Here is a 27,422-nt window from a genome sequence, read left to right on the forward strand (position 1 = left end):
TTTAAGGAGAGAAACCAGCAATTTCTGCAGTGGAATGAAAACCTAGCAATGGTGAGCTCCTTATATGCTTATCTCTGCAAAAAATATTCCAGTTCTTTCTGGCAAATAATGGAGCCATTTAGTATAAGAAAAAAGACTGAGCATACAGACATCTGCCAGCCTGGACTATCTGACATTTTCTGTGACTAACAGAAGCCTTGCATGATGGAGGGGACAAACACCATCAGCAGAGATGCAGTGCAGATCTTGGGACAATGTCCTCCCACGGGACCTGACGCACAATGCTGACCTCACTCGGGGCTGGAGAACTGCACCACGAGGACCGGGGTCTGGGGCAATTGTGCCACCATGCAGGACACGGATGCTGCAGGCTTCCAAAGGAGACAGCATGTCCCTATTTCTTGGAGAGGGTCATTGACTTACTAAAGGGAAAAAAACTGACATTGCAGCATTTCAGGCACAAAAAAAAAAAAACTAGGATAGCTTAAGCTGGAAAGCTGTTTTCCATAAAACTCCTGCTCAGAAAGCAGCTGAAAAAGTTCCATACTTTAAATGCTTAACTACCTCCAGTGAACGGTGGGAGCACAATGCCTCTCTGTGCAAACACTCGCTTGAAATAACAGACAGTAGGAGGCAAGCGAGATAAAACTGGGAACAGGGTTTGGGCGAGAACTGCCAGGAATGTTTGCATTCCAGCTCCATGGCTAAAACCCAGACCGGTTGAATTAGTTGGCTGCCCAGCACCCCCTGCCCTTGGGGAGGTCTGCACAGTTCCCTTCTCAGTAAGGTTAAACTGATCACTCTGTGCACCACCTCGTTACCTATTTTTACATTATTGTACACGTTGGAGAAAGCTATGGCTATGCATTGCTGCAATTCAGTATCATTTGCTTTCAGAAAGTAATCACTCGGGTTAATCAAATTGCTCAAAACCATTGATTTAGTACAGTTGTCAGCATTCAGTTAGTGTAAAACTTCCAGCATGGACTTCAAAAATAAAAGCAACCCTTGTTTTTAACCATGACCGTAGGTTTAGTGTGCCAAAAATTATTTTTGAGATGTGTTATTTCTAAAACAACATCGCAAGATCTTAGTCATGAGAAGCTTTGAGAGACTTTGTAAACCAACACAGAACCCTCCTTTTCAGTCCCCTCCTATAGGACACACCGGGACCTCCCACCCCACAAGCATACAGATTTCCTTTGTTTCCTCCCCTGGGAAATCTCCTTCTGAACTGTGTTGGATGCAAGGGGGTACTTAGTTGCAGAGTGAATAGCCAGGCTCTAATTTTTTTGTTTTGTTTTACTGTCCACCTTTCACGTTCTTGTCAAATCACCCCGACTCCGTCTCGGCCTCGAGCGCCTGCCGCAGCCGCACCCCACTCAGAGGCGCTTGCTCCTGCTGCAGGTCGCGCACCGCAGGCTGCCCTTGTCCAGGCTGAAGGCTTTGCCGGTCAGCTGCGTCTCGCACTCCAGGCAGGTGAAGTGCTTCTTGTGCCAGGCCATCCCTTCTGCCTGCTGGTAGTCCTCCGAGAAGATGATCTGCAGGACAAACAGACCGCTGCTCGTTTCTGCAACCCCGGCCCCGTAGTGGCACGAAAAGAACTGTAGCACCCCAGGAGCATGGCTGACACACCACCGAGACATGCATGTGGCCACCACCACCCTCCTCCCCACCACGGTTGGCATTGCCTCGGCCCAGCACGCTGTGGTGCCACCTGATGAGCCCCAAGCGGGCTGTGGCGAGGCCCTGCGTCCCTACCTCATCGCAGCCGGCGCAGCGCGGCCGCAGGCTCTCGCAGTAGTGGCGCCCGCACCAGGCGGCCCCGTTCTTCCAGAAGTAGATGAGGTCGACGAGCGGCTCGGCGCACTGGCAGCAGACAAAGCAGGCCGGGTGCCACTGCCGCGTGTAGCCGGCCCGGTCCGCGTACACCACAGGGCAGTCTGCCGGCATCGCCTGCTTGCAGGCCTCGCAGTGCTGCAAGAGAGAGCACGTGTGACGCTCGCACCGCATGGCACGGGGCACAAGGAAACACACGGGGCTTGCTGCCCATGCTGGCTGACTTTTTTTGGGCTCTGCTTTATGGCATTTTTTCAATGCATCGTTCTTAATTAGGCAGCCGGTAAGAAGCTCAGCAAGACAGAACAACACTTGTAATCTCAGAGCGTGTCCTCAACGCTTCCTGCTTCCAAGCGGTCTGAAGGGACCCTCTGTGTTCCTGCTCGGTGTCCCATAGCGCCGAGAAGGACAGGGGAAATAAAGCGTGTAATTCCAGGCCTGCACGGCTTAGGTTGTTTTTGTTTTAGCTCTTGTTCTGTGGAGATAAATTTAAGAACGGCAAAGCCAAATTTCACAGCTATATCAGCCTGAAGGCACGGCAAGCAGAAAACAGTCTGCAGTGAGGGCACAGAAACAGCGCAGCGAGGTGGAAGAGAAAGAAACAGTAAACTGAAGAGAAAGCCAGGGCTGCAGCTCGAGAGGTGCTGGGAACAAATGTCTTAATTCTGCAGTAGGACTCAGCAAACACTGACAGTACCACAGGGTGCTCATGTCCAACAGGAGCAACATCTCCAAATCCACTGCCCCACATCCTCTGGAAACATTTGGACCAGTGCTCAGCATGGATGGAGCACCAAATCGTAATTAAAAGTCATTATAACTATGCATCTGGCAGCCCTCATCTGGAGCAGTGCTCACTCTCTTCCAGCCAGGTCCTCAGGCGGATAAGGCTGGCACTGCCCCCATCAGCTGAATACGCGGCCTTGGGTATTCCCCTAAATAAAAACCAACCTGCACTAAAATCAAAACACTCTCTGAGAAAAAGTTAAGACATCCGACAGCGCAGAAAAATGTGGCATGTCAAATACAGGTATTTTGTACAGAGATTAGGAACTTTGGTCTTTTGTCACTGTTTTTTAACACGCATGCCTATCTATGACAGATGTCACTCTGCAGATTTCAGCACAGTGCTCTCAATTTACAACAGGCCAAAGAGAATTGGACCTGGCTAATCTGAAGATTAATTAGCCTCTGTGCATATTGTAGATGAGACTGACGGGGCTTACTGTCTGTGCCTGCAGGGTGACCCAGTGGTTAGTTAAAGGGAGCTCTGAAACTCTCCTCTCCCAGCCCAGGGCCAGCCACTTTAGCTCCCATTTAAATCCGAGTAATCCAGGTCAGGCCAAGTGATGCTTGGTTAGCCCTTGAGGGGGATGCTCCAGGGCTGCAGCCCCTTCCAGCACAGCCTTGGCTGCCAGGCCAGGCTTCTGCCAGCCATTTGCAGCAGTCTGGCTGAAGCTTTTATACAAACAAGATACAGCAGCATTAAGCAACTTGCCCTGGGGCTGGAGAAGGTGGAGCTGCTGTGTGGATGCTGCAGTGTGTGCCTGGCGGAGCAACGCCCTGACCACACCACCAGGGCAAGTATTTCCAGCATGCCACACATCTTGCTGTTGCCTTCTCCTCTGTCCAGCCCAGACTTTTGGGAACTGCCCCATGCAGCCTTTGTGGTGCCACCGATGCGAGGCACACCTCCTGTTTTACCAACAAGTCTGGTGTTTTGGGGAAGGCTGCGTGAGAGAAGCCACTCAGTGTTTTCTGGCTTGGCTTTCCTGCGAGCCCGGAGGGGGCTATGTCTGCTTACAGCTTCCACCCTGACGGGCTCCGGCAGCATTTCCAAGTGCTCCCAAGAACTACTCAAGTGAACAGATAAACTTCCAGCATGCTGCAGAAGCCATGCTATTTCTGTTCTTGTAGGAGACAGAAGAACAAAACAACTCCGTGGAGTGGCAGCACTCAGAGCGTTGTGGCCGGCAGAGCGTGACTCGCTGTGCACCACGGCGTGCCGACAAGGGCAGTGTGGTCAGGATGAATTCTGTGCTGACCCCAGGGGACCGGTGTCCCCACATCCCCGACAACTCCCAAGGGCATCAGACTTGAGCAGCAACTCGCTTCCCCAGGGCACCCGGCCCCACAGCTGCCCCTACACTTCCACCCTTCCAGCAGCCTCCACTCACCCTCCCCAGCCCTGCTTATCTTGCAAGATCTAGCAGCAAGAACAAACATGAGCAGCTTTCCAAGTCTGAGCTCAAATTTCTTGCCAATAAGAACTGTTAGGGGAAAAATAAATAAATAAAATCTTAATTTGCTGTTTCTTTCTGTGGCAAATTTTCACTACGCTTTTCCTAAGCATCATATAACATATTCTCCTGTCACGTACCACACTAATTAAAAAGTGGCTCTTCGAATTTGAGATGGGATTACAGCTTAGCACTCACTTTACATCTCCATCATGTAGAAGATGAGTGAAGACTTTATTAGTGCAGTTACCAGAGGTGCTAGCCAAGAAAGTGTCCCTCTCTGCCCTAAGCTTTCTCAGGCTGCTCTCTCCCCTTGCTGCTGTTTTGCAGCTGCAGCTCCCACAGGGGGGGCTCCCTGGATGCCATGAGGCTTCTGCCCAGTACGTGTGAGACTGCTGGCCCCAAACATACTGGGACAACGGCTAACTTTGGTCAACTGCTTAAGGATTTGATTTGATTCCAATACGATGCTGGAAGATTTTCCAGTTTTGGGAAGGTTAAAGATTTTGTGCTCGGTGGAAAACATTTAGCTATTAGGACAGACATTGCAGTGATGGGGCCCCTCTCTGCAGGTGAGAAGAGTTCAGAAAGCTGTCTGAGCTCAGATGCCTTGCCCGTGGTGATTAACGTTGGCCCGGTGCCTTCCTTTACACACCATTTCAACACAGCTGGCCACAGTGTGCAACAGGAGGTTTGACTGCCCTCACACAGGGACCACACAAACACGAGGAAATCACTCCTGCCTGTTTCTTGGTGCAGCACTTGATGCCTTTTTGGCTCATTGTCTTCTAAAGCCAGGATATTTTACACCCAGCCTTCATAAATCTATAGCTCAGGCTGACACCTTGAACTGAAGGAGGTGAAATCAGGCTGCTGGAGCTGGCTAAAAGGGTTGGTATCAAACAGACCAGAATCCGTGTCCGTCTTTTAATGGACTCAATGAAGAATCGTGACAAAGCGCTTCAGAATCAGGATCTCCAAAACGTGCAGCTGAGCACCACACTGCCCCAGGCGCACCCCTGAACCAAAGGCAGTCAGGTCTTCTCAAAAAGCCTGCTTCATCACTGCTGTCCTGCAGGTCCCTGAGGGTCAGCACAAACACCTCTCAATCGAGGACACCATGCCCTGAAAGGGCTCTGAACAGCCTGATGGCACTTGTGGGCATCACCTCTGGTGTCCTGCAGAGCAACAGTGGAAGGAAGCCTGGGGAAGCTTCTTCAGGAGCCCTGGGGACAGGGTTTGTGTGCAACACTCAGGCTTTGGGAAAGGCATAGAAGCTGGTCACACAAGCTTAGAGGCATCTAAACCTCCACATCTGGAGTGTGCAGATCTGCATTTCAGCTCTGAACACAGACGTGAACACTTCCAGTGCTGTTGTCTTTGGGCACCTCATTTCTCAGTCCCCTTAGCATCTATTCTGAGTCTTTATAGAGCTCTTTTTTGCTCACATCTTGACTTTCAGCCTCACACATACTGCAAAGAGCTACATAATAAGAGCATCTGCATCTTGGACTGTCTTTTCAAGCACTGACAAATCTGTTGTGCAGTCTGCACTAAAGCATGCAGAATCAGGTTGTTAGAGGGGCACAAGGAATGGGAAATCTCAGGAACAGAATGAAGGAAACACGCATGGATATGATAGCAGAGAAGAAAGGGAAATTATGATATTTTATCAAGAACTGCAAGGACTCAAAAATTACTACCACATAGCTATGAAACAACCGACTTCACCTACTGTACAGTATTGCACAATGCAAGTGTGCCCCGCAGAAGCAGGCCTGGAACACACAGAGGAAATGGGAAACATCCCAACACCGGCTGGGCCAGCCCAGTCCACAGCGAGGTGGGCTGCCATCCTTCCTCGCTCTGCAGGGCAGGTGCCCTCCTTTTCCTCCTCCTCTTCCAACTTAACTTAGTAGCAGACATAAGCTACTATGGAAAAGTTTGCTGTCTTATTTTTCTATGGCAGAACTTTCCTCTCCACACAGTTTTGTGAAAACCAGCAGATCCCCTGGAAGTTCAGCGCATTTCACCTTTTTGGGACGTAGCCCATCCACTTTAGCTCAGCTGCTCTAACTCCTGCACCGGAGATCACACTAAATGATGGGTGTTTTGGTGGGAAATAGGAGGGTGAAATAGGAGTGGGAAATAGGAGGTCTGTCTTTGGTATGGTGGGAAACCACAGTCCTCTGCTGTCTGCTGGGAGCTGAGCTGCATCACGTGCTAGTCAGAGAGCATCTCCTACAACTGATTTTGCAGCACTTCCATTTTCCAGCTTGTGCCTCTAGAAAAATAATGTTTTAAAGCCTAAGAAGAATAACATCACAGTTATGTATTTATTTGGAAGGACAAACTTGTAGTCTAAATAAACCCTCATTGCTCAGATGACTTTTATTAATGAATTTAATGGAAACCTTCCTTTTTTGGCTTCTTTTAGCTTAAAATTCTTTGTCCAAATCAATGTTTTATTATGCTGAAAAACTTCTGCTGCATCACTGGACTCTGAAAGTCAGATATGTGTTAATAGAAAAGGACATAGCAGAGGGGAGACATTACCCAATAAGGAATGAAAATGAAAACTGCTCTTAACATGTTACAATCTCAGTTTAGTAGTTGCTAGAAAAATCTTGTCTTAAAAACATTCAGATACCATTTTTTTCAGCTTTAAATCCTCTGCTGCAAGTTACCCTCACAAGGGCCAGTATGAAATATTTTCACTCAACATATTTTACGATAAGCATTTGTTCAGCAGTCACCATGGCCACTCAACTGCACTTGGAGAACATAAATCTAAAAGGGTGCTAGGGAATCTCAATTGCTTCCTTGTGGAAATGTGTTTTTATGTCCAGAGGCATGCGTGCTCTGTTCGAAGTTCTCCAGAGTAATCAGGGCCCCTGCAGTACTATCTCCATGTTCATAGCTCTGCATTAATTAGGCTGAGCCACTACCTACAGTCACTTGTATTCTCTCTATTCGTACTGCTCTGGAGGCTTAGCTGAAAATACTTGAACTTGCAGTTACACACAGTTTCTGATCTTATTTTTACACAATCACCTGGGAACACATCAAGCTCAATCTTTCAGAGCTGCCAAGAATCCAACGTTGAAATCATTGGTTCTTACAGCAAGCAGGAAACAAAAGGCATTTTCATGCCCTAGTGGCTCAACAGGCAGCTGCTGTGGAGCGATGAGGATGGGGAGGAAAGATAACCCTTCCTCGAGGCTCTTGGATGGGTACTTGTGCCCGGCTGGGATGGAGGAGCACACGAGGGTCCCACCGGTGCCTCTCCCACCACTGCACTGCAGCACGCCGTGACGCCACCAAGCATCCCGGCACCGCTCGTCCGGTTTGGAAAGGCATTAGAGCAGGCTTGGACGAGCAGGAGCAGTATTGTAAACAAGGAAAGGAAATTCCTGCTGGCACGTTTGTCTACTGCTTTCTTTCAGCTGACACCGTACCTGCCCCCCAAAGCACCCCAGACGCAGGGCAATGCTGCCAGCCCGTCCCACCACAGAGCACAGCACTTACATAGAGCTCTGCTGCAGGCACGCCCTCCAGGGCCCCGTTGGTGGTCTCGGGGGTCTTGCCGGTGGCCGAGCCCGTGTCCTGCGCCTTCCCCTCCTCCTTCCCGCTGCCACCTTGGCCTGGCAGCGCCACCTCCCCGACGCCCAGCGCCTCGGCCTTGTACTTCTTCACGAAGTCTTCCATCAGCTTCACCTCGCCCTCGGCCAGGCCGCGGCACTGGGACGGGTCGTGGTCGTACACCGGGAGCTGCCTCATCAGCTGCCGCCGGCGTTGGTAGGCCCCGTCCGTGCCCGCCACCGGCTGCATGTCCTTGGGGAGCAGCTCCATGTACTGCATGGCCTGGAGGGTGCAAGAGGCGACAGTCAGCATCACCGACCCCCTGCCCGCCTCCCCCTCTCAACTTCCAACCTGCCATTTAGCAATAAAAGGCCAAATTTACTCGGATGCAGGTAGCAGCCAGGCTATTGCTGATCAGTGACAGTTTTCATCCTCAGAAAACACAGGCAGAAATGGGTTTGCTCTGCTGCACACCTCGCTGTGTTCACCCGAACCAGATCACTGTAGCATCAGACACCGCAGGCTGCGCTTGCATGAAGCTCCTCATGTCGTGCACTTCGGGCAGTGCCAAAAGACAACGACCTACTGACAGCTCCCCCAGCTCCTGCTGGGTTTGCTGGTTGGCATCCAGATCCCACCATACCCTCCCTTGCCAGCAGCAGGACAGACAACAAGGCTGCTGAAAGGACCAGAAACTCATCAAAGTTCATCTGTAAACTGGAGACCAGCCAGTGTCACCCTGCCATAGGGACTGGGAGCCTGAGGAACACGTTCCTTACAGCGAGGAACTGAGAACAGCACCCCACAGCCCCCCACTAAATGCACACAGTGAAAAGTCCCTTTACAATTCACGTAAAATCCTAATAAAAAAGTAATCAGATGTCTGTCGAGCCTGCACCTCCAAGACCGACACTACTGGACTACAGATTTTGCAGTAAAGGGAAGGTGTTTTGCCACTGATGCCCTGCAAAGTGGGAAGCAGATGCCAAGAAACTGTCTCTGAAGTTTAGTCTCCTACTCAGCTGGCCCGCAGCCACTGCCATAAGAGCAGAGTAAACGGATCCTGGAGAGGTCTGTCCCAGGCTGGATCAACATCTGCAGGAAGGGGGGGCTGCGCAGTTAACTTCTTTCTGGCCTGGTGCTTAAAGGGAAGGGAGTTTCCCACTCAAGACATTTTTCCTATTGTAGTGTGAAGAGGGAATGGGCAGCCAGTTGGCTCATTGCCACTGAGTTTTAAAGACCAGCATCCAGCTGCATTAGATTTGTTTCTTACTTGGTCAGCATTTGAAAATTGAGTTTTAAGGGAATGGAGAAGTGTTTAACTATTCACTGTACATAGTCTAGCTCAATATAGCCTTTTAAATACAGAAACGTGACACTGAACAGCTCATCATGCTTGTGTAAATTTCAAAGGCAGTTTCCACTTCAGCTATGTGCAGCCAAACAGCAATATTCAGGGCAATATTCCCCCCTGAAGGTTTGTGACAGCAAAAAACAAATGATTTAATGGAGTTGGGCCTCCCTCCCCATGTCTTGGAGCATATGCTAATGTTGCTGCACATTGCATTAGACATCAAAATTCAGTCTATTGTGCCTCTGTGCACTGGTAGGATTGGTATCTGGACGTTTGCAGAGGCACAGTGGTAGCCTCACTGGAGAAGGTGCTGCTTGGGAAAAATGGGCTACAAAGCCAGAGGATGCAGTAAAAACCACTTGCTACAAAGAGGGTTTTCACAGAAGCCAAAAGGCCTAATAGGAACTACAGAAACAAAAGACAAAAGTTTTCTTAAAGCTCATCCCAGGCCTCACACAGCATGCCTCAAAAAATAAAGATACTGCCATCAATACTCGGTAGCTGGAAAGAAAAGCAAACCAGATATCTCGCTGCTGCATGGTGATGAACTTTAAGACAGAGTACACAATGCAGCCTGCTGGCTTGGTTCAGCTGCAGCAGGAGCACTAGCGGACAGTAGCTTGGTGTAACCTCAGTGGAAGAAGGAATGCAATACAAACGGGCCAGCACCAATGCACACTTACACCAGAGCTACGAGAGCAGCAAAGTGCCAGCACGTGCATCTGAAGCATCGTGCTCTTCTCCAGTGCCAGGCTTTCTTACAAGGACAGCTGTACCGGCCAGTGGCACTTCTCAGCATTTGTGCAGACATTCAGTGTGACTTCACTCCCCGGGTCAAGGGAATGCTTAAGGTTATAACTGCACATGTCTTAAAATGTGTCCAGAGAATAGACCAGGAAAAATAATTCAGCCTGACACCAAAAACTGAAATAAACGATAATAAAAAGCTGCTTCTTTTGCTACTATCATGTATTACTGTTGTCAAATGCTTTATTACGGTGCCTTAGCACAGATGATTTTGAGGAAGACCATTTTAAGTTTTCAGCACTGTTAACTATTTTTTTTTTTTTTTTTAAAAAGAGATATTTTATGAACTGCTCTTTCTACTTTCCCCAAAGACCCTGAATATCTACTTCATAACTTATCCAGACATGGCTTAATGAAAACGTACTCTGAGCTTCCCCTGTTATTGGACCATCCACTTCAGGACAATGTGGGAAAAAAAAAATCCCCAGCTTCCACTTTGCCTTCAGAAGGAAATCACTGGAGCGAGTCAGTTATGCACTAAAAGCTTTTTGGCCAAAGTCCCTTTTGAACTAATCAAGAATTGTTGACATCCAATATTCTTCCTGAGTTTGTCAAGTTGATCATTAAGCCAAAATTTATCAAGGTTGTCTTCAAAGTTCCTGAGCACTGTTTACTCAAACTAAGATTACTTCCAATCTGTTCAGGCACTACTTCAACTCCGAAAGGCAAGAAGTTCCAAAGCTCCACAAAACGCCTGCGTTTGAGCCTCCCCCCTTGCTGGCTCTGCAGGGACTGAATGCGATGCTCTGGGTCATGGAGCTGTCAAGGACCTGGCCCTGCTGTGCCCTGCTGCTCAGTGCTGCAGGCTGCAATCACAGACGCATGCCTGCAAGAGGCATGTCTGGGCTCAGGGTCACAGAAGGAAGCAGCACAGCAACAGCAGGCTTTGGGCTTCCTTCGCTGTATGGAACTGACCCTGTCCCAAGGTGCCAGCTGCCAGCAGCACCTCTCTGCAGCCAGCTTTTAGCAGTGAAAATTGAATTTCTGATAAATCCCGGGCTGGGCAGCTGCTTAATAAATCATGCTACGTTGGAGAAGTGCCATCATTGTTCTCCCCATCCCTCAACAAGTTCCCTAATTCCCCCTGGGACCCATGGAAGGCAAACACTGGTTAAACAAACATTCCTGCTTTGCTAGCTCCTACCAAAAGAAAAAAAAAAAAAAAAGTAAAGGAAAGGAAACTACAAGCAGTAGCACTATGACTAAGCAGCCAGACAGTCAAGTAAGTGGGAGTCTTGGTCCCTTACTGAAGCCCAGGGGCCTGCTCCCATCAGCACAAGCTGGTTCTAGAGCTGCGTGCCCATCTGAGTTTCCAGTGCGGACCTCGTGGCAGCTCCCCTCCAGCCTTCCCAACGGGGCAAGGACTACTGAGCTTAAGAGTAAAGAACAGGTCTGTCACTCGGGTCTGCAGCTGCAATTTCCACATTTGTTTCCCAATTCATCTTCTAAAAAAATCTGGTTGCAATTTTAAGCAGCTTTAAACTATTTGTTTAATTTGAAGAGCAAAAGCTGTCCACTAATGACGGTGTAATGTGTAATGTTTTCAGTACCACAGCACAGCTGAAGTGCAGTTAAGTGCTTTCCCTCCAGCCGTCCCCTCCTGGGCAACTGATTTCCACACGCCTGAAACCACTTCCATGCGTTCCCACAGCAGCGTTATTGCTGACCCAGGCAAACCAGGCACAGGAAGCTGGGACGGGGCTGGGGGCTTTCTTTCTTTTCCCCACGGGACAGCCCAGATGGGATCTCTCCTCAGCAGTGTTTCATTGGACGTGAATGCTACCAAAGGAGCGAGCCTTCTTGTAAAACATGCACCAACTTCTAGAAATGTAAGCAAGCCTATATGAACCCAAAGGCAACCCATCCCTCTCTTCTACCTGCTTTGGTTATAAACATGGCTTTCCAAAATACTAAACGGCATGTTCAGTTTTGCTCTGGGAGGCAAACCACCTGCTTTGCTATTTTTCATGGTAACTTTATTCCAAAACTGAGCCGTGTTCCCTTACCAGCTTCTGGGTGAGCCCCGGCGGAGCCCACTCATACGTGATGGTGTCGAAGGTGGGGTCCTTCCGTGACACGATGGGGTTGGTGATGATCATGCGGTTCCTTTTGTAAATGCGGACACCGTCCCCTCCTTTCACCCGGGCAGTGAGCGTGGCGTACTTGGAATCCGTCAGCAGGCGGCCAATTTTCCGGTCATCCTCCAAGTCGGAGCTCAGGCTGTGATCCTCCTGGCTGCATTTGCATGACTTGCATATTTTCCTGCGAGCGACAAGCGAGATCGTCCTTTTGATACGACCGTGGTGGCAGGAGGCACGCGCTTTTTCAAAGGCTCTGCCACCGAGATCCAGCCACGCTAAAAGGGTAAATGCAAACTGGGCTGGTGACATAGGCCAACAGGCTTCCCTGGCACGAGCCGTGGGGCTGGAGCAGAGCTGTCAGCCTTGGCGCTGTCCCACGAAGGCACCACCAGAGCCCCCCAGCCTCCCCAGCCTCCCCCTGCAGAGCACGAGCCTCGCCTGCTACGAGGCTTTACGCGCCTTTAAAAAGGTGACCACTGGGAAGGGAACTGACAGCCACACGACCCCCATTTTAAGGAGACGGACTTGGTGATCCTTGGGGATCCCGCTCCCAGCTCAGGGTATTCTAATCACAATGGCTGTAAACCAAAGATGGCTCTGTAAGACCATTCTCTGCTGGACAACTTTTCCATCAAGTTTTAAAAGGACAGACTAACTCTGATGCAACCTGAAGTATTTCAGCAGGGTCTTGGAACAAGTAGGAGTCAAACCATTCTCTAATTGCACCAATTAAAGAAGTAGTCATGAACCAAATTAAAATAAAATAACAGTTTCAGAGAAGGAAAGGGGACGGAGAACAGGGAGCACAAGCCTCCTGCACCATTGCAGCAGTGTCCAAGGACTCTGCAGCTTTTCTTTGCCCTCAAAGCCACCAATACAACATCAACAGGACCCGAAAGGACAGCTTCAGAGGTAGGGCCCATCCCAGCAGAGACATTACCTCCAAGAATGTGGCTCGAAGCCCGTGCATGACCCTCTGCAGCGTAAGCATGGCACACCTCTTCCCGACTGCTGCTGGCCCACAGACATCTGGAAAAGAGCAGAACACCAGTTGGAAAGGTTTGCTTCTCAAAGACCATCCAAGGCTTGAGTGCTAGCCCCGCAGTCAGTCCTTCAGATGCTGAATTCTTTGGCCATGCCTCACACGCTGTGATGCCCCAAACCTCCCAGATGCTGTCTGATCCCTGTCCATGCAGGCTGGCTATGGGATTCCACAGGGATGCCTGGGTTGAAGTTTTTTACCATAAATTGAGAGAAGGCCACATGCCAGAGTCATAACTGGCCTGCAACATTGTGAGGAAGGTGGGTTCGAGCTGGCACATCCAGCATGCACACGGTGCTGGGCAGCCCCCCTTGTGGGCTTACTACAATATTATTTGCAGTCAACTCATACACCGCACATATGCATCTGTGCAAGCCAGAGAGATTTCACGGCACGCTGTTAAAGCCAGCAGCAGATACCCGGGTGCAAGCTACCAGAGGACGTGATGCCCCAGAATGCCCACCCCATGGCACAGCAGCAGAGCCCTGGCCGAGGAGCACCGCTGTGCAGCAAGGTTAGGGCAACCTGAGGCTGCTGCGATCTGATGCTGCCAGCTGCAGCACAGCCTGCACCACCTCGGTCTGTCCCGCGGGTGCTCACATGTATCTGGGGTGTGATACATCCCCTCATCCCGGGTGCTGTGCTTTATGGGTGCTTTCCGTGGTGAAGAGGAAATGCAGCAGGGAAGGGCTCCGGGAGGAAAGGCAGCGGGAGGGGAAAACTGCTGTGCTCGCAGCAGTTACATACATGGGTGCTCGCTGCCGCACAGACAGCCCTGACAGCCTCCCAGCAGCAGGCAGGCAAGTGCAAGGAGTCACAGCAGGAGCCAATAACGCTGAGAATAAACTTATTTGAGTGTCTGTGCCGCAGACTTATTGAACATGGCTGTGTGAATGTGAGGAATGCAGGAGGGTACAGTGGGAGCCAAGACGCGAGGGCTGCAGGAAGCATCGGGGAGGGACCTGGCTGTTTTTACAGGAACTCGCAGACTCCTGTCTGAAAGACACCTTTGTTCCCTGTAAAAATGGGCTTAGGGAAAACAATTCCAGCAGCAGTGGCAGCCCCAGAGGGTTACTGTCTGCAAGCAAAGCTGCAGCCAGCTCTCTGCTCTGCCACCCACACCAGCACACCCCGTACTGCCAGTCCTTGGGAGGCATCGTGAAATGCCAGCCTCCTGCAATTTCCTGGCCACTTTGAAGCTCATTTTCCTTTGACGCTTAATGCGTACAAATCTTGCACTACCCTGCCCTTTTTGTTTGCTCCCATGCACGCAGTCCATGTACACTTATTCTTCCAGAAGTAGCAGCTCGTTCCAAGCATCAGCCAGGCACTGGTGTGCGTGCAGTCGGAGCCCTTCCCAACACAGCGAAGGCTGCAGAGGCTCCCAGTGCTCGAGCAGGGTGGTGCTGCCTGCGCAATCTTAATTCAGCCCACGTGTGTTTCCGAGCTGTGCTCGTCCCGCCACACGACCACGCGCTACTTAAAGCAGCGATAGTTTTGCTCCTCTTGCCCCACCACCCCTTTGTTTTTTTCTCTTCCCACTTCTTTTTCCTTGAGAAACCCAGCCCCATCGGTACAAAATGGTCCGGTTCCAGCTCCCTTTGTCCAAGGGACTGCTATCTCAGTTGTGCCTCTGATTTCACCTTCTTTTTCATTTCAGATTTCACCTTCAGTCTTTCCAGGCATTTTGAAGCCATTGAAAGGCCAGACCTCTCATCCTGGGAATTCATAAAAATACATCTCTAAACAGCCTTAACATGCACTTGAGTGCATGCACACACATTCCCCCTGACTCTAGCATGCAGAAAATAGGATGCTTTTGATTCTTCAGCCCTGACACAGCTCTTCAGAACAGACACACATTTACATTTCCAACACACAGACCTCTGTAAATCTTGTCAGTTCTGGAATCGTGTGCTACATATCTACCTTTTTTTTTTTTAAAAAATGACTCTAATCTTAATGAACCAGACAGAAGCTGAGTACAGACAAGGGACTGTGATATAGACGAGGGACTATGAATGTTTGTTTATTCAAAACGCAAACATCTGGATTAAATAAACTAATTTGGAAAAGCCTCATTATATAGCCCATGCAGAGGGGAAGCAAAGAGAAAAGCACTGTCAGCAGCAAGAGCACATGGAGCCACCCCACAAGACAACCCAAAGCCTTGGCATCCCAGGTAACAGCGTGGGAGCTTGGCCATCCAGGGGGTGGCCACCTGCCTGCAGCCTTCACGCTGGTATGCAAACCTGGTATTTCTTTACTGCCTGAGGGTTCACGGGCCCCTGTTACAAAAGCTTCCAGCTCCAAACGCTGCCCAGTGCATCCTGAAGCCTTGTGAACAGCTCAGCTGGGGAGTGAGGTGCCCCATGCCGCTGTGTATGGACTGCTGCCAGCTCGGCCATGGAAGGACGAGTCTGGAGGACCTCATACAAAAAGGGGCTAAAAACTTCTGTTCAGCTAACGGCTTCTTCTGCCAACATGAACGCCAGTGAGGGCCTTTGAGATGCCACCCTGTAGCAGATACTGGCTTGGTGAAGCTTATCAGGCTGGCTGAAATGCAGGTTGCACCTCCCCACCTGCCACCTTGGCACAGTTCCTCTGCAAACACCACCCTGGGGAAGTGCTTTTGAACCTTCACTACGGTCTCACCGGTTACACATTTACTCAGCTGAAAAGCATACAGCAAAATGGATCAGGTTTGATACACTGAACTCTCAGCTCTCATCTGGAACTGCCACTGTTTCACCCGCAGAACAAAGCTGTGGGCATTAAGGGGAAATCCCCACCTCTGAGCTAGGTACTGAAGGTTGGGGATCTGTTTCCTTAAGATAGAGCTGAAGTCCCAGCCATTATTTTGCACCACACACAAATTCAGACCTGAAGAGAAGACCCAGCCACCATCCTTCCCATTTGTGCAATTGCTCTCGCCAAGCCCCGATGCCTTCACCATCAAGAGCTCCAGATCTCTTTGGAAACAGAAGTTTTTGCAGGTGTCCATAGCACAACTCACTGCTCCTCACCACGCATGGCAGCCACAAGTCTAGAGCTATAGGAAATGTATGGAAAAAATATGAAAATCCAGCAGCTCTTCAAGGCAACGTGCAGCTCCTGGGATGGCTCGGGTTCCTCTGCCCTTGGAGGTGCAGGTCTGCAGCTGTAGGGGAAGGGGCTGGGACAGCAGCTCATCCCCACCACTGCCTGCAGGGCAGTGTGAGTGGCCCTGTGAACTTGGGGGACATCCCCACGGCAGGGGCAAACTCTGCCAAATGCTCCTGAGCCCCCTCCACATGGGTCAGGGCACTCAGCCACCACCTCTTGCATTTCCTTCTGGAGCTCTGACCTCTCCAGGCAGCCTCTGCCCTCGCGAGGACGTGGAGCACGGCAATGTCTCTGTACCTGGGGGACAGCTTCTCTCTCCCCCAGCAGCGCAGGGAGCTCTGGGCTCCTTATTCCCATTGCAGTGCAGGGGCCAGCCACAACAGGAGCCGTGCTGGCTGCTCGGGCTGCCTGGTCAGCAGGGCTCCCTGCCCAGATATGGAGCCTCTCCTCGCGGCTCAGCTCTACCTCCTCAAATACGCATAAAAGGAGATTTCTCATTAAAAAAAAAAAAAAAAAAAAAAAAAAAAAGAGACATATAAAATGGCAAAGACCACCAAACCCAGTAAGACTGTGAAACGGACTGTCCTGGACTCCGCCTATGCCCAAGCCCATCTGGATACAGCAATTTTAAAAGAGATGCGAGAGTTTAAGACGTGAGGAGTGAAGACATTTGTAACGCCTTTACAAAAATGTCTGTGTCAACAAACTGCTTGGAAGAAAAGCAAATTCTGCTCACCATGACTAGATATACAACGCACTTTAAGATTTCTGTTTTGGCTTTTAGTCTGATAGCATTCTTGCTACTAAGAGAGAGAAAGCAAGTCAGGGCAGAGGAAATTCTTAGGCAGTGAAATGATAGGAAACTGAGGCCATTCTACCCACAAAAACATCTCTGAACAATCTCAGGAATATGCCAGCTTCTTGGTCAGTGTAATGCTGTGGTTCATTACACTGGCCAAAGGCAGGGCCATCCTAGACACTGGTAAGTTTGCTCAATTTTTGGAAAATAGGGAACCTATAATGCCAAGTGCCTCGGGAAAAACAGAACAAAACAAAACTTCATTCCTGCTTGGTTTAGACTTGAGGACAAAGGAGCACTGAGCTCCCAGGGCAGGTCCACCCAGCAGGATAGACCCCTGGCTAGAAGTTAGGAGCCGGTCGAGGTCCAGCCCCACCAGCTTTCTCTGCTCTTGGCTCAGCTGCGATTCCAGAAGGTTTGGGTACATCATCACCCCCTGACCAGTCCAGCACACCTTGGCCATCGGCCCTTTGGTCTGCTGAAGTTAGCTTGACAACAGAGCTTGTTGCAAGGGGACCGTCCCCAACGACACATGGAAAAAACACTGCTTCCACATCCCCTTGACTTGAAAGCCCTTTTAAATAAGCTTCTTTCCACTCTCCTCACAACACTGGCTTTAAGTGCCACAGATTTAGTCCAAGAAGAGGAGACTTCAGACTAAGCTTGGGTAAGAGTTTTTCGGCAAACGGTCCTCGAGTAAAAACCCTGCCATGCCTGGGCTATCGCCACAGGGAAACCGGCCAAGCTTCAGGACCACAAAGGGGCTGAGCAGACAGAGCAGCTACGGTGAGCATGGTCCCTTAGAAACGAGCCCTCCCTGCTAGCTGCATCCCCGGGAACACGAGTACTTTCCATTCTTACGTGTAATTGGCTCCATACGGACACGAAGCCCCTTTAGCTGTCATGGGTTTGTGGTCTGCACACATCCAGTCTGATGTCGTAGCGATAAACAGCTCAGCACCACAAACATCAGCAGTCGGGGTGGCTGCCGAGGTCCTCCTGCGGACAGTGACCAACAGGCTGATACAAGCTGCAGGGCGGAAAAAATGCCTCGGGCTGTACTTAACACCTCCGCTTTGTTTAGCCTCAGAAGCACAGGGCAGCTCTAGCACACTGCTCCCAGGAAACTCATTCCTTGAGAGCCAACTGCTTTATGGACTAATGGGTGGATGAAATTTAATATTAATACAAACTTTAAACAGAGCTCACAAGAAGGGCGGTACGGGAAAGCTAACACCCTGCCATCCTCAGCTAATAGCTGCTTTTGCAGAGGTTGATTTATCTCATGTCACCGCAGGATCAAGAAGCTCCACTTAATGTCTAATACACAGATTAACCAAGCGCCAGGAGGAGCCCACAGCAGTATTTTGCTTTCCTTTAAGGACTGTGAGATTGAGCCACGAGGGAACCGAGCACAGTAAGAGCAGACCGACGTCTAACCCAGCTGAGCAGGTGCAGATTGGGCTGCACTGTCTCTCTTTGGCCATGCACAAGCACAGGGTCAAGACAAATTCGTTTCTTCTCCAGCAGAAGCATGCTACTGCATGGGGCTGCAGCAGACGGGGACTTGGCTAAGTGACTCAACAAGGAAGGTGGAAACGGGAGGGCAGAGCCAGCTCCAGCTGCAAAGTCAGTCACCACAACAAAAGGACAATTGCTGAAGTGAGGAGATCCTTATCTGCTCAGGGATGCTTAGACCACACTCCCCTGGGAGACCTTTAATCATCTTTCCTCCTGTCTACCCACAGGGCCTCTAACCACAATGCTGGACTGCAGCAGGTGGGAAACGCCCTGGAAGGAGGAGACTCCCTGGGGCAGCAGGGCCTCGCTGCGAGTGCCGGCCCCATGCCCCAGACAGCTCCAGCCAAACGGCAAATTTGGCTAATATGGTTATTAATCAAAGGCCCTGAAAGCTTCCAAGAACACACGCCTTCCTGAGCGGGTGTTGTGTGCAGCGGTCGGACAGGAGGCAGCTCGCTGAGCTCCATGCCAGCGGAGGACACGGGGACAGGCTGTTGGGTGACATCCATGGCACCGCTCCCTGGCACCCTGACTGCTCCCTGGCACCGTGACAGCTCCCTGGCACTGCTGCACGAGCCATCCTGCACCCTCCGGCCTCTGGCAGGGCTTTTGGGGCCGGCTGTGGCAGCTCCAGAAGGGCCTGGCTGAGCGGGGCCCTCCTGCGTCTGCAGCGAGCCTTCTGGATCCCGCAAGCACTCGTTACACAACACCTTATTTGGAGGCTAAAAACGGCAATGGAGACACGTAACTACCTCAAGTATGCTTCCTCCTCCTTTTTAGGGAGAGAGGAGGAAAAGCTGGCTTCCAAAAAGTTACTACACGTTGACAACAGCACTGAGAGCCGAGGTCCTGGTTTCACCTCTCCCTGTGGCAGAGCTGAGGACACAAGGCAAGCATCTGGTGCAGCCCCAAAGACCCTCACCGCCTTGGCATCGGACATCCTACCCCCAAAATCCCCATCCAGGCACCACATGAACCCCCCGGGTGGGGTTCCTCCAGCTGCAACAAATTTCGGAGATTAACAATTGTAACTTTGAGAAAGCCCTGAACAAAGAGAAAAGGAAACGGCAGATCGTATTCACATGGGTGGGACTGGTTTGCTCAGTGCAATTGTGGAGTCTCAAGGATACGGATGGATAGCAATTAATTTTGTGTCATTATTTGATTATAACAGAACTAAGCTCACATAATGGGAGCTAAGTCAAGCTTCCTCAAAGGAAGTCCAGTAACTGGAGGGTGTAAACATTTACACACAGCAGAAGAGGTGGCTGTATGGCAACAAGGGGAATGCTGCAAGTTCTGCAAAAGTACAACACCCCAAGTCAGAGCTATGAGGTCCTGCATGGGCCAGGGGAGGAAAATCAGCCAAGAGCAAAATATTACCATGTCCAAGGGGCTGGGTTTTAGCTAAAGGCAAGAACTAAGACTTAGTAAATAGAGAAAGCCTCTTTGGTTGCACTTTCCCTCCATCTGCAGGTCCAGCAGGGCAGATTTGCAGTGATTGTTCTATTATATCCAGGTGTAAGAGGCATCTCACCGTCCTTTCTCCAGCCTCAGCCCCAGCACTCATGTAACTGCCTCTCCCAAAAAGGGTGAGCTCCGCATCCTCCTGCTGGGCTGGGCCTGGAGGCTCCCACCTCTGCCAAAGCAGCAGCAGCACCAGCTGGGGGCTAGGAAAAACTTCTTGGCACGCCCAGGGACGTGGAGTGAGCTGCCCATGGCAACCCCCAGAGACCCCAGGCTCCCTGCAAGCACATCCCAGCCACAGCCAGGCACTGCTGCAAGCCCACAGCATGCTGGCAGCAGGGATGGAGCCAACAGAGACCAACCCCGGGGCATGCAGAGGGGGAGACTGCCCTAAATCTGAGGCAAAGCAGGACGCTGCTGCACTCGCACTGAAACAGCTCCTCTGCTGCTCCCTGCAACTGGTACAGCAGCCAGCCCTGCTCCAATGCTGAGCACAGACTGCTGCACGCTCCCGGGAGTCCTCAAGGCACCCCTGCTTCAAACAGCTGTACAGAGTAAAGGTAGCCTGGGTAATAGGCACTCTAAGCCAGCAAGAAACCCAAGTCAAATATTCTCACTTCTATTCTCATTTCTTAATTCAAGCTGAAAAGCAGCAGCACTCAGATGAATGAGGTTGTCAGTAACCTGGTCCAATTACCAGGAGAGGTTTTTCCCTTCAGTGGTTCCTACTGCTGGCAAAAGGATCACATTAATCTAACAAATCTGAACTTGTGTGTGCTTGTTTAAATAAGGGCCTTTGAGTTGCATCACTCGATTAGCTTTTGTATACATATATTTAAGTGCAAGGGCAGTTACCGCCGCTCAGGGTACTGAGCAGTTTGCCTTTCAACAAAGCAGTACAGTAGGGCAGTCCCAAATGCTGAGCTATCTGCTAAGCAGCATTCACAAGGTGGAATTTAAATGAATGTCAAAAAAACACTTTTTGGTGTTACCTAAATGATGATCCAGAATTTCAGGTAACCACAGAGGCATTGAAAACTTGGCTTAAAGTCCCCAAAAGGGAAGGCTGGACACCTCCGGAAGGCAGAAAAACAACCACAAAACCACAGATATTTTGAAAGTATTTAATTTGCCTCCTAAAATAGGGAGTTAAGATCCTTTCATCATTGTAGGTGAATCCCAATCAGCCCTCCCTTGGGTAGCAGAAGCCCCCTTTCAAAAGCTTGACCTCAAGCATCTTAATTTGTAATTTGGATGGGCAATCCATCTCACTCAGCATTTTCCTAGATAGTTTTCCAGTCTAAACCTTATTAATAAATTCCTTTAGGAAGGGGATCACCTGTTTCTCATTAAGCCTGCCTCTCAAACTGGGGGAAAAATGCCCCAAAAAGATTGCAAGTAGCTCTTGTGGAGTTGTTCTCCAGGAGCCAGCACTGAGCAGGACCTGCAGGGCACATAACTGCTCCCTGGTGAGCACAGACAGAGCCCAGGGAAGCAGAGCAATGCCCCTTGGCACGGCAGGCACAAGCATCAGAGCCGAGCAGAAAACACCCAAAGCAGACCTCTGAGCAGCCGGAGCCAGGTAGCAGGGACAGCCTCTGGAATGGGCAGCTCAGGACAAGATTTATTTTTGAAGGGGTTGTGTGACAGAGGCTGCAAATGGAATAGACTTGTGTGAGTGCGAGCAACTGCTCTTCGAAGTGCATTCATCAGTTCTGCACATGCTGCTATCTATAGTAATTTTGACTTGGAACGGCAAAGGATAGCTTTGATTTGTTTTCTTTTCATAGATGAAAAACATCTATTGTAGCCTTAACTTAAAAGCTATTTGTTTCCCTACCAGATTCTGAGCAGCTATCCAAATTACCAGGCTCACAGAAAAAGAAGTGACATTCATGAAGATTGTCTTAAAACCTAATGAGAATTTGAAGTCAGTGAATGAATTAGTACTATCTAGAATACTGGAGGCTCTAATTGATATTACACTTTGTGAAGTAAGAAGTTTATTGCCTTTTATTTTAGCAGCATAAAGACCAGGGAAAGGCACTGATATCTGAGGAAACTATTTCAATAGAGCTGCCAGATCTCAACCTACAGGATGACAGAGATAACAGAACCAGAGCCTCTGCAAATATCTTGCTCTTCCAAGAGCACATTGTTGGCAGGATTCCTTTCTCCACTAACAATGTGTGAATTAACGATAAGAGAAGGGCAAATTAAAAAAAATACGATGAATAGATTTTTCCACAAACAAGACAGTGCTTCAGACACTTGGTCTCAACTATAAGAACAAAACAAGCTGCGAGTAGGTGTATGGAATGGGAAGAACCCACCCAAATTTAATTAAACAGCAGCTGTAATAAGTTCCAAAGTGCTCAGGTAAGTGTCTCATTTTAGCCATCAATTCCCTTCCCACAAGCCAGCTTTGTCCTTCCCACTTCCAGCAGTGGAAACGGTGCAGAGCCATCATCAGGAGCTGGGCTTTCCATCACTGCATTGACATTTTGCATTGCAGGAGCTACTCCCATCAGGGATTTTGTACAACATCCTTGATTTAGTCCTCCTAAATCCCTTCTCAGCTTGACCATTCATATTTTACAGCTGCAGAGATTGAGACATAAAGCTGAAGGCATGCCCGAAGGAACTGTGGCAGAGCACATGAAGTACAGCAGAACTTCTCCAGGTGTCCAGAGGCAGCAAGGGAAGTCAGAGCTCATCCTGGGGCTGCCCAGAGCCCTGCTGCAGAAGCTGAGGAGCTGTGCCACCTCCCACTGGCAGAGCCTGAGCACCTGGGCACCATGCTTTTGGGTAGGTTTGCAGTCACATGCTCCTGCTAAGAGGACAGTAGATGTTTTCTTTCCAGGTTGTCTTCCAAAAGTGGAAATAGCTTCCCCAAAACCTTTCCCTTTCTTTCAGCCTCATCCTTAAATGAAGCAATAGCTTCAAGCTAGGACAGCTAAATACTGCTTTTCCTGAATGGCTGAAATACACATTTTTTTTAATATATTTAAAAAAAAAGAAAAGTCTCAGCCTAAACAAACACTCCAGACACTCCCTCCCTGCAGGATGAGAAGGATTTTGTAACTTGTAAATTGTGTTTTATGGGGCTAGGTTTAGTCCTGAGTCCAAGTCCCAAAATAAGCTCTTTAACCCATGTGTGCTTTATGATTTCATATCTATAAATACTTGTTCACAGAGCCAAGCAGGTTTCTGCATTAAGATCAACATCTGTTTCTCCATGACAGCTGCAGCAGCATTTCCTCCCTTTGGCTCCAACACAATGCCGCTGGCAGCTCTGAGCGGGGATTTAGACACAGCAGCACACCACCTTTCAGAGGGTATGCAGGGCAATGGTCATCTCCCCAGGCCAAGTGTAACCTCTTGTACCTACACTGGGGCAAAACGCCTCGCCAGGACGAGGCAGCTTTACGGAAAAGGGATCAGCCCTTCACAGGGAAACACTGCACTTCTATTAACAGAGCAGAACTGGGAACTACAGGCACAAGAAGTCTCCAACAGATAAATAACTTTCTATGGTCTAATTGTTAAGAATTATGAGGTCCAACTTCCAACAGCAAGGATGAAGTTGCTTGTACAGTCCCTGACAGTGTTTACACAAGAGAGCACTCGCGCATTTAAGTGACTGATGTGATTGCCTCGCATGCACGATCCCTGCAGTTAGTGTTTACTATCTTTATTGCTGCACGCTCAGATTGCTTCGGAGTGGCTTTGGACAGACTATAGATTTCACAGATGTGTTCTGTGGAAGACTACTTTTAGGCGTAACCTTCACTGTTTGAGAGCTCAGTGTCTAACCACAAAGGCAGCCATCTGCCCAAGCTCTGCGGAGAGCTGCAGAGCAGACGTTCTGAAGGGAAAGCACAGTTGTGGACTTAGCCCAAAAATCCTGTGTCTTCATCCAGGGACACAGTTTATGAAGAAATGAATGAAAAAGCTGAGGCTCCAATACGCTCTAGCTTTTAAATGCCCTACATTTTGGGCTTAAGGGGCAAGATCCCAAGCCTTAATAGCATTCCCACGCACAACTACAGATATGTGCAGAATATTCAGGTGTCCAGACACATTGCTGATGGCAAAGAGGTTTTGCCTCCTCCCAGGGTCAGCAACATCCAGACCTCTGCACCTTGCAGGTCTCGCCACAGCAACAGCAGCACTTTCTTCCTGTCCTACCGTTTGTCTGCTTTGGATGCTTGCAAAAAATCCACACTGGAGAACTGAAGAAATAAAAAGTTACGGAACCAAAAGTTGTATTAACTGAGTAAACTTTACCTTGGCTTTTAACAGCACTTTTAGCTTAGAGGGTTATTTTCCTCTCCTGAAAAAAGAAGACTGAATTTAGTGAGAACAGTACACAAATCCTGATGCCTTCTGCCTTCACAGTCCAGTTGAAATAGCTCCAGGAAAGCACAAAATGCCAGCCATCACGCTTTATCTTGGTTTTGAGCTTTAACTCTCCATTTAGAATTTAATCTAAACAACCCATTTGCCAAACAGAATGCCGTCCTGCTCATGCTGTTTTAATTTCCTCAGAAAGAATCCCATAATACGCTAGGCAAGACATCAACAATAATTAAACCCAACAGTGATTGAAAATCAAATTTTCAGGGCCTTGCAGCAAGCCCTAATGAGTTCCAGACTCGCCTTCCCCGTCTTGCTCAAACTGGTTGCGCGACGCTGCCAAGCCAAATTAAAGTTTGACAGTATTTCACCCTCTGCCCAGAAAGAGTGCCCTTCTCATGATTCAGGAAATTAAACAGCCGTCTACCGCAAAGACGCCCATTTGTCTTTGGACGTGTATTATCCAGACTGATCCAGGTTCAGTATTTTTCTTGTTCTTTTTATGCCATTTTGTTTCCCCTTTCAAAGGGCAGAATAGCTGGGACTTTTCTTTGTATGCTGTTGTGCCCAGTGCCAGCTGAGGTGAACTGGGACAGCCGGCCTGTCAGAAGAGGTACACAGAGACGGGGTATTCGCCTCCCTCACTCCATGCAGGAGATGTTAAGCTCCACACTGCCTGGTCACGAGTGACCGCGAGAAAACACGTCCCGCAGGAGCACACCCTTCCACTGCAGGCACTTTCTGCTGTTCCTTCCACAGATTTAAGTGAAATTGCAGTTACAGATGTCATCTCTGTGATGGTGGATCTTTACGGCCCCTCACCCTTCCACCAAAGGGAGCCAAGCATCAGGCTGCCTGTTTTGGAAGGGTTGGTGGGTTTCTGCACAGAGAAACCTTACAGAGGGTTTTAAGCCCTTTGACCTACTGTTGCACAGCCTCAGGCTCCAGCCCCTTTGGGGATGACAATCAAGAAGCTCCTGGGCAATGGGTCTAGTGCAGAGGCAGCTTTACCACAGTGCAGTCTGCCCAGCCCTCCTCGCTGCCCACATCTCACCCTGCTGCTCCCAGGGCATCCCCAGCCCTGCGAACAAAGCCCTGGCCGAGGCAGGAAGCACAGTGGTGCCTGAGGAAAACCAACAGACCACAGCTCCACGAGCAGCAGCACAATCCTCAGCTGCACCTGCCCATGAGAAGGTATCACTGAACAGCAGACACCTTGGCCAGCACACCTTGCTGCCAAGCACCAACACCGCCCAGGGCAACCCGCACAGAGCAGCCAACTTCTGCAAAACCCAGCAACCAGCTCGAGCAGCAGCACTGCTCAGAGCCACTGGGACCAAGGCTGACCTGTCCCAGGAGGGGTTTCCGAGGCCAGCGCTGGCACAAAGCTCAGGAAGCTGCCATCCCTTGGCTGGGGAGGTCCCGCGGTGCCCCTGCACTGGCACTGCCCCACCACAGCCATCTGGCAGCGGGAGATGAGATTACAACAGTGTGGAAGCCTCGAAGTGCTGACATTAGGCATTTAACTCATCCCCTAACTATGCGGTGACAAAGGTACATCGAGTAAGGCCGTAAGAGCAGCTGCTCCCTGACGACCCGTTCCACACGTTTTTATTTAGCGATTAAAGCCCCTTCCACTCAGCCCTCACCGTGCCAAGGGAGGGCTTCAGTTATTCTGGTTCGTTTGCTCATCTGTGGCAGAGACCTGGATTTTCCAGGTAAAAGCGAGCCTTCGGCGGCCCGACCAAGGTGCACAAGGGCTTCCCAGCCCCTAAAAAGCCTGGGACGAATCCCCCAGCGCACAAGCTCGGCCCGACACGAGCTGACCCCGATGGCCCCGAGCGGCTTCCCCAAGAGCCGCACCGACGGGGGCTCGGGGCGCAGCGGCAGGAGCGGGGCCGGGACACCCCAGGGGCTCCATCCCGGCGCGGCTCCGTCCCCCGCGAGTCACCGCAGCCAGGAGCGGAGCCGGGAGCCCTGCGGAGCCGTCCCGGCCGGCAGCGGCGCTCCCCGGGCACTACGCGGCTCAGCCGCCCCCAGCCGCAGGGCGCGGAGCCGAGCGGCGCCTCCGGCACGGGCAGCACCGGGGAAGCCGCACCCGGCTCCGGGGCGGCACCGGCACCGTCCCGGCGCGATGCCCGCGGGGCTGAACCGCATCCCACCCCGCACGGTGCCGCTCCCCCAGCCGCGCACCGCACGGTCCCGCTCCTCCAGCCGCGTCCCGTCCCGTCCCGTCCCGCACCACATCCCCGCACCGCTCCGTGTCCCGCACCTTGCGCGCTCCGTGCCCGGCTCCGTCCCGCGCAGCGCCCGCTGCCCGCCTGCTGCGCGCCGCCCGCCCGGCGCCTTTCATTGGCGGCCCCCGGCGGCCCCCGGCCAATCGGCCGCCGGAACAAACTTTCCTGGCCAATGGGCGCGCGGCGGGGCAGGGCCGGGCGGGGCGCGCAGGGTGCTGCGCGCACGTGTGCGCGGGACAGGCGCGCAGGGTGCGGGGCGCAGCGCAACGCTGCTGGGTGATCCCCATCCCCATCCCCATCCCCATCCCCATCCCCATCCCCGTCCCCATCCCGTCCCCGTTCCCATCCCAGTTCCCATTCCATCCCCATCCCATCCCCATCCCCGTCCCCATCCCCATCCCATCCCCATCCCATCCCATCCCCATCCCCGTCCCCATCCCCATCCCATCCCCTCTGACCGCTCTGCACCAGCCCCCCCAGCCACCACAGCTCCCGCCCGGAGCGCAGGGACCAGCAGGATCGGGCCGGGGCAGTTTGTTGCAGCAGCCACTCTGGTGTGTTTTGAGCAGAAAAAAGTGTCTGGAACCATGTTCCTCTTCCTAGTTCAGCGTATGCTAAGTGCTGACCTATAGCCTTTGGGTGTTGTTTTTCTGTTTTCCTCTTTTTTTTTTTTTTTTTTTTTTTTTCACAAAAGAGTAGGGTCTCCTGTGCAGTTTCCCACAGACATTCCTGCCCGCTCTGGCTTTAGCAGGGAGGCCCAGCACAAAGCCCCCTTGTCCCGCTGCGGGCGAGGGCCCACACGCGCAGGCTGGCGGCTGGCCCTGTCCCCTGTCCCCCCGCTGTGCCCTCCTCCTGCTGGCGCCGGCGGGACCGTGCTGAAATACCAGGAACCTGCACCCGACCGCCTCCTGACGTCCTGCAAGCAAAGCACAGCTGCCAGCAGCACCCGGCACAGCTCCAGGCTGGACTGTTTCTTTACTAGTGTAATT

General features: G+C 50.9%; 1 protein-coding gene across 1 annotated transcript; it reads right to left on the reverse strand.

Moving 5' to 3' along the window:
• Positions 1-922: 922 nt before the first annotated feature.
• LMCD1 (LIM and cysteine rich domains 1) lies at positions 923-26,524 on the reverse strand. The gene is made up of 6 exons (XM_084530656.1): positions 26,469-26,524; positions 12,844-12,932; positions 11,829-12,084; positions 7,608-7,943; positions 1,762-1,977; positions 923-1,541 (listed from the first exon to the last, which is right to left on the reverse strand). Exons 2-6 carry the CDS (start codon positions 12,930-12,932, stop codon positions 1,383-1,385), a joined length of 1,056 nt encoding a protein of 351 aa, XP_084386782.1. The 5' UTR covers positions 26,469-26,524; the 3' UTR covers positions 923-1,382.
• Between the last annotated feature and the right edge of the window lie 898 nt (positions 26,525-27,422).

The sequence above is a fragment of the Aythya ferina genome (assembly GCF_964211825.1).
Source record: "Aythya ferina genome assembly, chromosome: 10".
NCBI lineage: Eukaryota > Metazoa > Chordata > Aves > Anseriformes > Anatidae > Aythya > Aythya ferina.